At 39.1% G+C, this 12,425-nt stretch overlaps 1 protein-coding gene across 6 annotated transcripts in view; it reads left to right on the top strand.

The window, feature by feature from the left end:
• Positions 1 to 1,371: 1,371 nt before the first annotated feature.
• The window catches only part of Herc4 (HECT and RLD domain containing E3 ubiquitin protein ligase 4), a 69,849-nt gene continuing 58,795 nt past the window's right edge, over positions 1,372 to 12,425 (top strand). For 5 of the 6 annotated variants that reach the window (XR_005871450.1, XM_040732488.1, XM_040732487.1 and 2 more), the window contains exons 1-3: positions 1,372 to 1,511; positions 2,900 to 2,930; positions 3,339 to 3,642. Coding sequence is in view for 5 of the 6 variants with exons in the window: in XM_040732488.1 (XP_040588422.1) it covers positions 3,417 to 3,642 (226 nt within the window). In the remaining variant the exon portion in view is untranslated. Of the gene's footprint in view, positions 1,512 to 2,899; positions 2,931 to 3,338; positions 3,643 to 7,544; positions 7,677 to 12,425 lie in introns of those variants that run through there. The other variant, XM_040732490.1, reaches the window with a different exon arrangement.

The following is a 12,425-nucleotide window of genomic DNA, read 5'->3' as shown; positions in this document are numbered from 1 at the left end:
TTTGTGGTGGTAATTGGTTAAAGTTCAAGAAACTAACACACATATGCCAAACTATAGACAATTCCTAGTCTGAAATATATTTTTCAGTAAAACAAACAAATCCCCCCCCAGCCTACTGTGGAATTGATTATAAATGATTAACATTCAAACAAAGTAACAGGTTCTAGTATGGTATAAGTTAGGTGTTGTGCTCTACACCTGTGATTTTAGCTACTTAAGAGGAAGGATTCATAAGTTTGAAAACAATAACATAACTTAGTTTTGGTGATGTGCTTAGTTGGTTAAAAGTAGGGCAGGGAGGTGGTGGTGCAAGCCTTTAGTCCTAGCACTTGGGAGGCAGATTTCTGTAAGTCCGAGAAAAACAAAAAGAAAAAAAAAAAAGACACAACTAAATGCTGTCTAAAAATAAGTCCTATACAATTACAATTTTAAAGCTCATTTTAAGTTCTCTCTTTTTTTTTTTTTTTTGAGACAGGGTTTCTCTGTGTAGCTTTGGAACCTGTCCTTTTTTTCTTGCCCCAACAACTGCTGGCATACGCTCTATTTTTTTTTTTTTTTCTTCTGAGTGTGAAAGAGGCCCGGCAATTTAACCTTATCTTCCAATGAGTTAGCTGAAAATGTGAGCCAACACTGTCCCAGGAACAAAGATTAAGCCATAGCTCCATTGCTATCAATATACCTCGCATGCTAGGATTACGTTCAGGTGAGTTTAAGGGTCTAAACTGAGCCATCCGCCTTTCTAACAACATTTGTGATTGCTTCGTCTGCTACTTCAAAATCTCCTTAGGAAAGGTAAGAATAAAACTTATGAAAAGGCTAAAACCTACTGAAGAGTCCATCCAGGAATATGAAAAAAAAAAACAGAAAGCCAAACCAAAAAGAAAACTTCACTCAGCTGCCCTTGTGAAGGCCGAAGCACTGCTAGAAACACACCGACAAAAAAGGAAAACACACTGACACTTGTGGCCCTCCCGCTTCCATTAGTCGCTTTTAAGACCAGGGACTAGCAAAACACTGCGCAGGCGCCTGGGTCCCAAGAGCCCTGGGAGGACTCCCGCGCAGGCGCGCGGGCAGGGCAGTGGGCGGGGCCGCGCATGCGCGGCGGCCCACTTCCGGCAGGCCCCTCCCCCCCTGCCCCATCCCCCGCGAAACCACCGCCCCTCTCCCTTGTCGCCAGCCTCTCCCTCGCCTCTCTCCACCCCTCGTGGTCTCCGCCCTGCTCGCCAGCAGCCCTTCCCCTCCCGCTTCATCCGGGTCGCTGACGGCTGTCTCTCGGTCCGGAGAGTGCTGGCGGCAGCTTTTCTCTGAGGAAACCCGGGAAAGTTTCACAGGAAAAGAGAGAGCCGGGGCAGCAGAGCCCGCTGAGCGGCGGCTGGGATCTGAAGGAGGAGTCGTGGTCATCGCCGCGGCCGGTGAAGGAGGAACATCTCGGGAGCCGGAGAGCCGTCCTGAGAGGTCCAGGGAGCGGCCGCCCTCCATCGCCAGGGACTCTCCCTGCCCTGAGGGACCGGGTGAGTCGTTGTCCCTGTGGGTTCGGGGTAGTGTGACGGAGGTGGGTTCCGCTGGGGCCCTGGCGAAGGGCGCCAGCGTCCTCGGCGCTTTCAGGGGCCGGGGTGTTGCACCTCCCTCGGGGGAAGGGCCTCCCCGGAGCCGAGGTCGCCGGGGCTGAGCCCGCTGGGACGGTCTCGGCGACGCGCCGGTAGCTGATGGGGTTTGGCTGGTCGGCACGCGAGGCTGGGTGTGTGCAGACCATTCGTGTCCCCCCTTCCCCCGGGCCGCGTGAGCTGGTGGTGGTGCATGGTCGGGGAAAGGAAACGAAACTGCTTCCCCTTCTACCTGTTGCTGGCGAGAGAACGCCTTTCCAATTACCCGTTCTGGCTTCTGGAGGAAAAGAAAGGGTGCCCAAACGAAGCGCGCTGAAATCGGAGATAACGTTTCTGAAAGACAATGCAGAACTCTCTGGAACTTTGGAGTTTTGGTATCCCAGGGGGGGTGAAATCCAATTTTCTGGTCATGCGAGTGTGGTGGGACAGCTTCGGCACTTTCTAAATAAACATAAATGCAGGAAAATCAGATTCGGTGTAAGGAATTTCGGGGACTTCGGACAGCAACGATAAGACTGACTTCCAGGAATGGTGTTATTTAGTAACGCATCATGATTTGGGGGAAAAAAAGTGGAAGTTTAGATGAGAAAGACTCAGTGACCTTTTTTTTTAAAATTATGTTTATGGATGCTTTGCTTTAATGTTTGTGCACCATGTGTGTGCCTGGTGCTGGTGGAGGCCAGAAGAGGGAGTAGGATTCCCTGGGACTAATTACTCACACAGACTGTAGCGAGCAGCGATGTGGGTGCTGGGAGTTGAATCCGAATCCTTTAAAGAGCAGCCTGAGAGGCCTCTCAGCCCCTCATGTATGTCTTTCAAGCGAAGAAGTTATATAGCTTTCTCTATCAAACTATCGGTGATTTACCCCTCTCCCTCCTCCACCAACCCATTTCTGTTTAGGAAAAAACCAGCAGTTCTGGGATTGTTTACAATTTGTTTTTCATCTTCAAGTAATTGCCTTAGAGATATGCATAAATATGGATTACTGAAGGAGAACATTTTACTTGTAGGAACCATTCATAAAAAATTTGAATTAGAAGAATCTTGACATTTAAACTAAATATTTGCCAGGCAAAGGTGGAGTATGCCTTTCTTTAATGCCAGCACTTGGGAGGCAGAGGCAGGTGTATTTTAAGCACATCGATTTAGTTTTAATTGTAAAATGGAATTGATTGTTTTCAAATTATGACGTGATAAATTCTAATTTTGTGCATTGCCTGTTTAAGTAATGATAAGTCTAGTCTAAATTGTGACATATTTTTTAAGTTCCGTTATTGGTTTAATTTCTATTACAGATAAGAACTTCAGTTTTCTGTTGATGTGGAGGTAGGTATCAAATTGTTGAATTCTGTGAGTTGAGGGAAACTGCAAGGTGTTGTTTCTGCTGTTGGCTGGCTTGCTTGTTTGCGTAATTTGCTGTTCTCATTAAACTTATTTAAAGAAAAAACTAATTTCATAAGAGGACTTATTACTGAGTTATATAACAAAGTTAAAACCAGTTACTGTTTTAAGTTTTGTGAAGACTAGTAGAAAGTGATGTCATTTCCTAAACATTTGTATATGATGCTTTAAAAGAGAAAGAACTGATTGGTTCTTGGAATTGACTGATAGCTGAGGCATATTTTAAATATTTAACAGTTACAATCCTCATTGTAGCTTAACACTTGTTGAAAGAACAGTTAGTTATATGTCATGTTTTCTTTGGAGTCATATTAACTCTGTGTATTTCCTCAGACATAGGGTACCTCCAAGTTTCCAGTGTTTCAGAAGGGACTTTTGTATTGAAACTGGAAGACCAAAGCCATAACAAGAATGCTGTGCTGGGGAAATGCATCCTATGGACAGCTAGGTTTGGGTGGAATTGATGAAGAAATTGTACTAGAGCCCAGAAAATGTGACTTTTTTGCAAATAAAAAGGTTCGAGATGTAGGATGTGGACTCAGACATACTGTATTTGTCCTGGATGATGGAACTGTGTATACCTGTGGATGTAATGATCTAGGACAGCTTGGTCATGAAAAGTCCAGAAAGAAACCAGGTAAGTTAAAATGTTTCTATTTCTAATAATCGATATCATTTTGCATTTGAAATGATTGTTTTATATGGCCTCTGTAAACCTAAACTTAGTCTTTATCAAGCCTTAAAAAGTTATTCTTGACTTTTACATCCTTCTTAGTACTTTGGTTTGTGATTTCTTTTCCTTCATTATTACTATTACTTCTAGTGTGACCCCCTCATTGATTATGGTCAAAAATAACAAAAACTAGCTTTCAGTTTTATGTTTCTTTTATATAAAATACAAAGGTATCAAAATCTTTAATAAAAGTTCAGCCACCTTGAAAAGATTTTTAAGTCTTAATTTGCTCTGTGATGTTTCTGTACGTGTGGGGGGAATATTATAAAAGCTTTTTACTTTTGTTACTTGCTTAAATAATGTCTTAATTCTTCCATTTATCCCCATTGTACTTTAGATATGTAATTTTTGTTTTGTTTAGCTAGAAATCCTGTTTAGTCCCGTTTTCTGCTTTCACATCAACAGTGCTAGCTTTTAAAAGAATGTGAGGTGGTCTGACTATGTAGAGGTATCTAAGCAAAATGTAAATACTTGTCAGGTAATGAGAATTGGAGACATTTGGTCACATTTCATGTTGTTTTCCTGGATGTTGTATTTAATTGGTATTAACACATTTGAGATGGTCTTGTTAAGTACTTTGCTTTCAGTTGTGACAACCAAAAGCTACCACATGAAGGTAGTAGATTCAGGTGAGACTGCTGCTGTACCTAGTGTCACAGTAGTGGTACTTAGGTGTCCCCTATGGCAATCCTTTTTATCAGCTCATTGTATAGGGTTTTCTTTGTTTTTGTTTTTTGTAGTCTGCTTTTGAGAGATCAATGTAGGTATAAAAACTCAGGCATTAAATTGAAATATCTTTCATATCATCTCACGACTATGGCCATACTTTACTCTTAGTTAGTAGATCCTGGAGGGTAGGGTCTTAATCCCTTCTCTTGAGGCATAATATGTAACTTGATCTTAATTAGTGAATGAGAGTGATTCCTTAATACAATAGGTCTAATTATTGTAGAACTCAAACGATAGTTTTCTTGTATTACACTTCAGAAAAGCATCTTTTATAGCATCTTAACAAATTTGATAATCTCCTGAGTATTGAGGTGGTTGTGGGTGGTAGGTAGTTTACTCTCTGTACATTTTGCTTACTGGGGAAATGCTGCCTCAAGCTGAGATTTCTATGATACTGGGATTACATAATTGATGTAATTTACTGAGGTTTAGAAATTTTAAATGTTCCTATACACTGTTTGGTGTTCAGAACAAGGGTGAACACATACACCAGTGAGTAGAATAACAAACTGCACAGATGAGGTTTGGGGGAAGCCAGCTACTTTTTGGTCTTGTTCCCATTGTGATGGTTGTATTGTGACATTTCTGTTTTCCTGTTAATTCATCCTGGAAACGTCATTTAGTAATACAAAGCTGAAGAACCGGGCTTCCACTTTCAGATTAGCTCATTGATGTTGCAGGGCATATAAAGTAGACGGTAGAAAAGGGAAAAAAAAAGAGCTTTGTTTTTCCAGAGACTTAGAGCTAAAGTTGGGAGTTCAGATGTATATAAATGAAATAACTAAAGGGAGTTGAAATTCAGCTGTCTGCTATATATTTCAAGTCTAGGGAACTTAAATGATGAGAAAGATATTGTGGGATGGAATTAAAAATAAAAAAAAGTTTAAGTTAAATTTTGTCCGTAGTCACCTAAATAGCCAAAAAGTAAATCTGGAACTAGAATTACTTTTAAAAGGGGCTGGGGGCTTTGAACCTAAGGAAAAGTCCCAGTTCTCTGATATTTTGAAGTGTAACTTGATTACAGGGATAGAAAAACCTAGAAATTCTTATGAGGTGTGATTGCTATGATAGGGTTCCAGCTTTCAACCTCATTTTTTGTTTAAAGTATATGAGTGGTAAGTGGTTTTTTTTTTTTTTTTTTTTTTTTTTTTACGAGACAGGGTTTCTCTGTACTGTTTTGGAGGCTGTCGGTTCAGCCCGGCCTTGAACTCACAGAGATCCGCCTGCCTCTGCCTCCCCAGTGGAGTGGTTAGTTTTAATTAAAATTATTTCTCTTTGGAATGATTCTTCAATTTTTAAAAAGATTTATTTATTTATTATATACACGGTATTATGCCTTAATACCTATAGGCCAGAAGAGGGCATCAAATCTCATTATAGATGGTTGTGAGCTACCATGTGGTTGCTGGGAATTGAACTCAGGACCTGGAAGAGCAGCCAGTGCTCTTAACCTCTGAGCCATCTCTCCAGGCCCTTTCTTCAGTGTTTTTTTTGTTTTGTTTTTGTTTTTTGTTTTTTTGTTTTTGTTTTTGTTTTTTTTTTCAAGACAGGGTTTCTCTGTCTTGGAGGCTATCCTGGGACTAGCTCTGTAGACCAGGCTGGTCTTAACTCACAAAGATCCACCTGCCTCTGCCTCCCAAGTGCTGGGATTAAAGGCATGCGCCACCAACACCCGGCTTCTTCAGTGTTTTTAAATGTATCCTTTCCATGTTCCTTTTATCAATTGTTGAATTTTAGGGCTGAATTTAAAGATAAGGAGTTGTTAGATCTTTTTTAATTGGTTTTAAGGTCTTGATAATTGAGCCATCTGATTTTATGTCTGTGTCATAGACTATTTCATCAGAGCTTTGCTTAAGTCACAAAGAAAGTAGAGAAAAACATAAGAATTCTGTCCTTAAGTACACTGGCTTTATAACCATAACAAATATGTTGTAACAAACGAATGGAACTTGGCATCATTTAAGGATAAGTCACTCGAGTCACATGGCTTACTTTAGGGGGTTGGCCTTGCTGTGTAGTAGTTTGGACATGAAACCTATTGGGAGAGTTTTCCATTCTGGATATTTTCGGTATCATATAAAATGTTTTCTGACTTTTATTATATCAAGAGCAATAGGTTAAGTCCACATCCATCTCTTTTCTCTTACATTGGTGTGGCATCACTACTAGCTCTTTCTGAATTAGTGCTAGAAAAATGAATGTCTCTTCAACCTTTGTGCATTTTTTTCCTACATAGAAACTTCCAGTTACTTTTTAAAGCTAGTTTCTCAATTTCTTAATTCTTAGCTTACAAATAAATACATTTATTCAGCATATCTGTTCATTTAAATGAATTGGTAGTTTTATTTGTATACTTCTAGATTTACTTCTGAGATTTAAAAGTAATTTATTAAAAGTAAACTTTTCCTAAAAGGCTTCTTTACTGACAATATATCTGGTCATAACTTGTTGACAGGAACTTTATATATCTGTTTTTACTTGTTTCATGTTAGAAGCAGTAGTACTAAGGTATTTTATGATTGTAAATAATGTTATAATTCTGTTAAAAATTATTTTGGTAGCTTTCTGTGGTTTTCCAAGTTCTTTTAAACGGTATCTCATTTGAGCCTCACAGCACTGTCTCTTACTAGTCTTTGCAGTGAAGCATTTTGGTCACAGTAGTAGCTACTTCTCTTTCTTGATTCCTCATTTTCTGATCTTCTGTTCATAAACATAAATCTACAAATGAAATTTCCTTTTTTCTACAATTGGATTTTTAAAAATAGTGCAGGGAATATGGTAAATTATTTGCAGATTAGAAATACCAAATTGTCCAACACATTTATTTTACCAAAACATGCAAGACTGAAGCTCACTGGGTTTTGTAAGTCATAATTTTCATAACATCTTCTAAGGAAGAGAAAGATGTAGATGACAAACGACTTGGAAAAAGAATTACCTAGGTCACGACTTGAGGCTTGGTTTTGAGCACTATGAGAAAGGTCAGTGCCCAGGAATCAGTTTCAAGTGTAGGGGAAACGTCATAATGCAAACAGATGCTGTTAGAGAGATGTATAATGATACTTTACTTTGTGTAGGACCCACATCTGAGGAATCTCAAGAGCATTACACAATAACTCATGGTTCCTTTCAAAATGCTTGTGACACAAATTGCAAGAATTATCCTCATCTTAGGGGATAGATTTTCGGAGAAATGGCAGCACAAGTTGGTAAGTAACTTGTCAAACAGCAGGTGGCTGGTGAGCAGCTGTAAATTGAATCTGAAAGCTTAAGGCTACCAGTCTCCTACTGTATTCACTAAATTGTGCTTATGCTTAGTGTTATTTAAAATAATATCTTCTGTTTGAGGCAGACAAATACTAATGCACAGATTGTTTCTTTGCCATTCTGTTTGATGGCCTACTGAAATAAATTTTTGTGGGATTTTTTTGTGTGTGTGTGTGGACTTTTTTGTTTTTGAGACAGGGTTTCTCTGTAGCTTTGGAGTCTGTCCTGGAAGTTGCTCTGTAGACTAGACTGGCCTTGAACTCACAGAGATCCACCTGTCTCTGCTTCCCAAGTACTGGGATCAAAGATGTAAGCCACCACCACCAGTCATGAATATTTTACCAAGATGATTGCATTATGCCACTGTGTGGTAGGAACTTTTTATGTTGTTGTTATATTGTAGATCAAAAATAGGCCTCATGCATGAAAAGCAAACACTTTTGACACTCAACCACTCCCCAGCCCAAGAATATTTAGACAAACAAAGCTTACTTTTCCTGTTTCTGTTTTGTGTTATTTATCCTTTATTGTCTTGACTGCTGTGCTGATCTATCAGAAGTCTGTAGTAATTGTCATGCGGGGTTGATTGAGTGTCTAGCATTAAAACAAGATTACTTAATTTATGTTATATTAAGGCTGTCTGTCTCTGGGATGCATTGGTTTGCTTGTGTTATAAAAATAACTCATGCGAAAAAAACTGTAGTTGGCTACTTTCAGGATTTTCTTTACATTTGGTATATTATTGTGCTTAGATGATTGGTCTGTAATACAACATTCAGAAGGTTGAGATAGGAATTAGTTGGAGGCTTTTTTGGGCTTCAAGATCCTCTTTCAGTAATACAAAATGAAGTCGGGCAGGCGTGGTGAACACCTTTAATCCCAGCACTCAAAATTGAAGACTACCATGTCTCTCGTCCCCCCCGATTTTTGGTGATGGAAGCAGTATTTTGGTTTTCATTTGTTTTTTGTGTGTGTTTTTTTTTTTTTTTTTTTTGAATTTTGAAATAAGGTTTCTCTGTGTAGCATTGACTGTCCTGAAACTCACTCTGTGGATCAGGCTGGTGTGGGATTAATATTGTAAGCTGGCAGCCTAGGGAGTCAGTTTGCGTCATCTATTCAGAGATTTTTGCTGTGTTTTTTGAGACAGAGTCTCACTATGTTGCTCTGACTGGCCTGGACTTACTATATAGACCAGGCAGGCTGGCTTCCAGTTTAGTAGAGACCTTCCTGCTTCTGCCTCCTCTCTTTTTTTTTTTTTTTTTTTTTTTTTTTTTGGCATGAGTGCTTTGCTTGCATGTCTGCATACCAGAAGAGGGCACCAGATCCCATTATAGGTAGTGTGAGCCCCCAAGTGGTTTGCTGAGAATTGAATTCAGGAACAGTCAATGCTCTTAACCTTTAGCCATCTTTCCAGTCCATCCCAGACCTATTTTGTTTTGTTTTGTTTCGAGACAGGGTTTCTCTGTGTTGGAGCCTGTCCTGGCACCCGCTCTGTAGACCAGGCTGGCCTTGAACTTAGAGAGATCTGCCCCCCTTCTTCCCGGAGTGCTCTCACTAAAAGCGTGCACCACCACGGCCCAGCTCATTTTTAAGACTTTCTAATAACACATTTTCCACATTATTCAAAACCAATGCTTATTTTTTGTTGTTTGAAGTGCTAGAGATAGAGTCCAGGGTCTTTACTGGATAAAACTAGACCAGCACTCTACACTGTACTTTACCCTGACTCCTTGCTTTTTTATTAACGTACAGGTTTAGACTGTTTTTTTCTTTGTTATCATACAATTCTGAAATAGTTTTAGTTTTTCATATTTTTTCTGGTTACAAAAGTAGTATACATTCTTGGTAGAAAATGTGGCAAGTATGAGAAGGTAAAAAAAATCAAGTGTAATGACTTCATGAAAAGTCTCTCATTTGAGTCCTCTTGACTCGTGTTTCTGACTACAAACTGGAATGTATTTTTTTCAGCCTGTTTTCAGTGATAAGTGAATAATCAGTTTTCCATATTAGAAAAAATATCAAGGGGCTGGAGTGATAGCTCACCTTTTAAGTGTATCTCTTCAGAGGCTGCTCTTCACCAGGGTTTATTTCTAGCACCTGCATATGGTGGCTTGCAACTATCTGTAACTCCAGTTCCCTGAAGAATTCAGACATCCTCTTCTGGCCTCCTTGGGTGATCACTTACAATGGCATGCATATGGTGCCCAGACTTGCATGTAGGCAAAACACTTATATACATAAAAACAAAATAAAACAATAAAAAAATTTAGAATAATAACTAGTGAGAATTTAACATTCAAGATTACAAAAAAAACATCCATCTCTCCATATATATTTATCTGCTATGACTGTACATTTCAGTTCAGTCCTTGTTTATATCTCTATTTCTTTAGAAAAAAAACCAGGGCCTTTAATGTTGACATATCTACAACAGACAGCTAACTTCTATTTTTTATTTATTTTATTTATTTTTATTTTTATTTTTTTTGGTTTTTCGAGACAGGGTTTCTCTGTGGCTTTGGAGGCTGTCCTGGAACTAGCTCTTGTAGACCAGGCTGGCCTCGAACTCACAGAGATCCACCTGCCTCTGCCTCCCAAGTGCTGGGATTAAAGGCGTGCGCCACCAACGCTCGGCTAACTTCTATTTTTTAAATGTTAAGCACAGTTGAAGATCATTTTACAAATACATGTGTTCCAAGAATGGTTGTACATGAAAATTCCAAAATACATTGATTTGATAGGCTTCTGTATACAACATAATGAACATCATTTGAAAGTCTAGTAAGGAAACTAAAATGATACAAATCATAGGAGTGCATGTAAATAGGCAAGAGTGTTGTTTACAGGTGAATGATTGTTTAGAGTATCTGATTGTGGTAGCTCACATCTGTAATCCCAGAGCTTAGGAGGAATACTGAAAAGTTGAGTCCAGACTGATCTGTTTTGGATGTTCTGTGCCATTAATGTTCTATGAGCTTAAGTGTTCACAATTAAGCTGTGTCTCAGAAAATTCCCAAAACACAAAGATGGCTTAATGGTGAGTGTAGGAGAGATAGATAGCACATGGACAGGAAATATATTCAGTGCTCTTAAAGAATGGAAAGTGCTTTAGAGGCAAAGTAGTTTAAGTGATCATAGGCAAGTTTGATGCCTTGTTGGGAATGGTAATCCATTTAACTGGAATATCTGAGAGTAGGGAACATAAAAATTCCATACAATCATTTACAATCTTTCATCTGTTCCATATACTATGTTCAGACGCTTGTCAAATGAATGTATTTTAGAACTTTCATTTACAGACAGCATTCTTGTGAGCATATGCTCTTGTAAGATTTACAACTGTGTTTACAGCAGGTGGAACTATAAAATTAGATGTTTTGATTTTAATTTGGTTAGTGGGCACTAACTAAATTTTACTGGTTTTATAAAGAAGGAATTGAAGAGAGGAAAGTAGTTAAACTGTGGTTATAGTTCTTTAAAACAAGGAAGGAGCAGATAGATGAAGAGAGATCCACAGATGGGTGGACACTGTTAACTTGGTGGAAGTGAATTGTATGTCAGTAATGATAAAGAGCCACTGTGATCCCAGAGGGAGTCGTTGATTGGAAATAGGGAATGTGGCATGATTATGACTGTTAACTCTTCTGTTTGAAGAGAGATGATTCTGATGAGATAAATTTTATTGTGAATGTGATAGCAATATTCATTGGGCAGTAAAGAATTAAAAAAAAATCAAAGGGAGAAAATCATGACTAAAATCAATAAGTGTTTATTTCCAGTTTTGCTTTCCCTTAGGTGTATTAAGTAGGCTGTACATTTTTCCATTGTTCCAGTGAATCAAATAATTAATAACATAGATATTATTTTGTAGTTGGGAGTCAAACTTTGAACTGTTAAAAGTACCTTGTGAATTTAAAGTAACTTGTAAATTTAAAGTGTCATAAATGTTTGTCCACTTTATCTGTTTTAGATTTTATTATTTGTTCTGAGATGTCTGGTACTCGTGGCTACCTTTCTGCCTCAGTTTACCAAATTCTGAGATCACAGGTTTGAGCCACAGGCCTAGTTTTTTTGGGAGGGTTTTGAGACAGGGTTTCTCTGTGACATCGGAGGCTGTCCTGGAAGTAGCTCTTGTAGACAAGGCTGGTCTAGAACTCAGAGATCCGCCTGTCTCTGCCTCCCGAGTGCTGGGACTAAAGGCGTGTGCCACCACTGCCCTGCTACACAGGCCTAGTTTTATCTGGTTTTTTTAAAGTGATAAAATGAAAATGTCTATCATTGTCTTAGTTAGGGTTTCTGTTACTATGAAGAGACACCATGACTACAGAAACTCCTACAAAGGAAAACATTTAATTGTGGTGGCTCACTTATAGTTCAGAGGTTTAGTCTGTTATCATCATGGTGGGAACCAGGGCAACATGCAGGCAGACATAGTTCTAAAGAAGGAGCTGTTTGTTCTTACGTCTTGGCTCATAGGCAACAGGAAGTTTTCTGTCTCACTGGGTGTGGCTTGAGCATAATTGAGGTCTCAAAGCCCACCTTCACAGTGACACACTTCCTCCGACCAAGGCCACATCTCCCAATAGTGCCACTCCCGTTTGTTGACCGTTTTCTTTCAAACCACCACAGTCAGGTACCATTTGATACCTTGAGCATTTGAGTTTTGTCAATAGGCTTATTTGCTTATTGTC

This window comes from Mesocricetus auratus, unplaced genomic scaffold (assembly GCF_017639785.1).
Source record: "Mesocricetus auratus isolate SY011 unplaced genomic scaffold, BCM_Maur_2.0 Super-Scaffold_100027, whole genome shotgun sequence".
Taxonomy (NCBI): Eukaryota; Metazoa; Chordata; class Mammalia; order Rodentia; family Cricetidae; genus Mesocricetus; species Mesocricetus auratus.
Note: the sequence above shows the minus strand (reverse complement) of the source record. Positions and strands in the feature narration are given on the sequence as shown.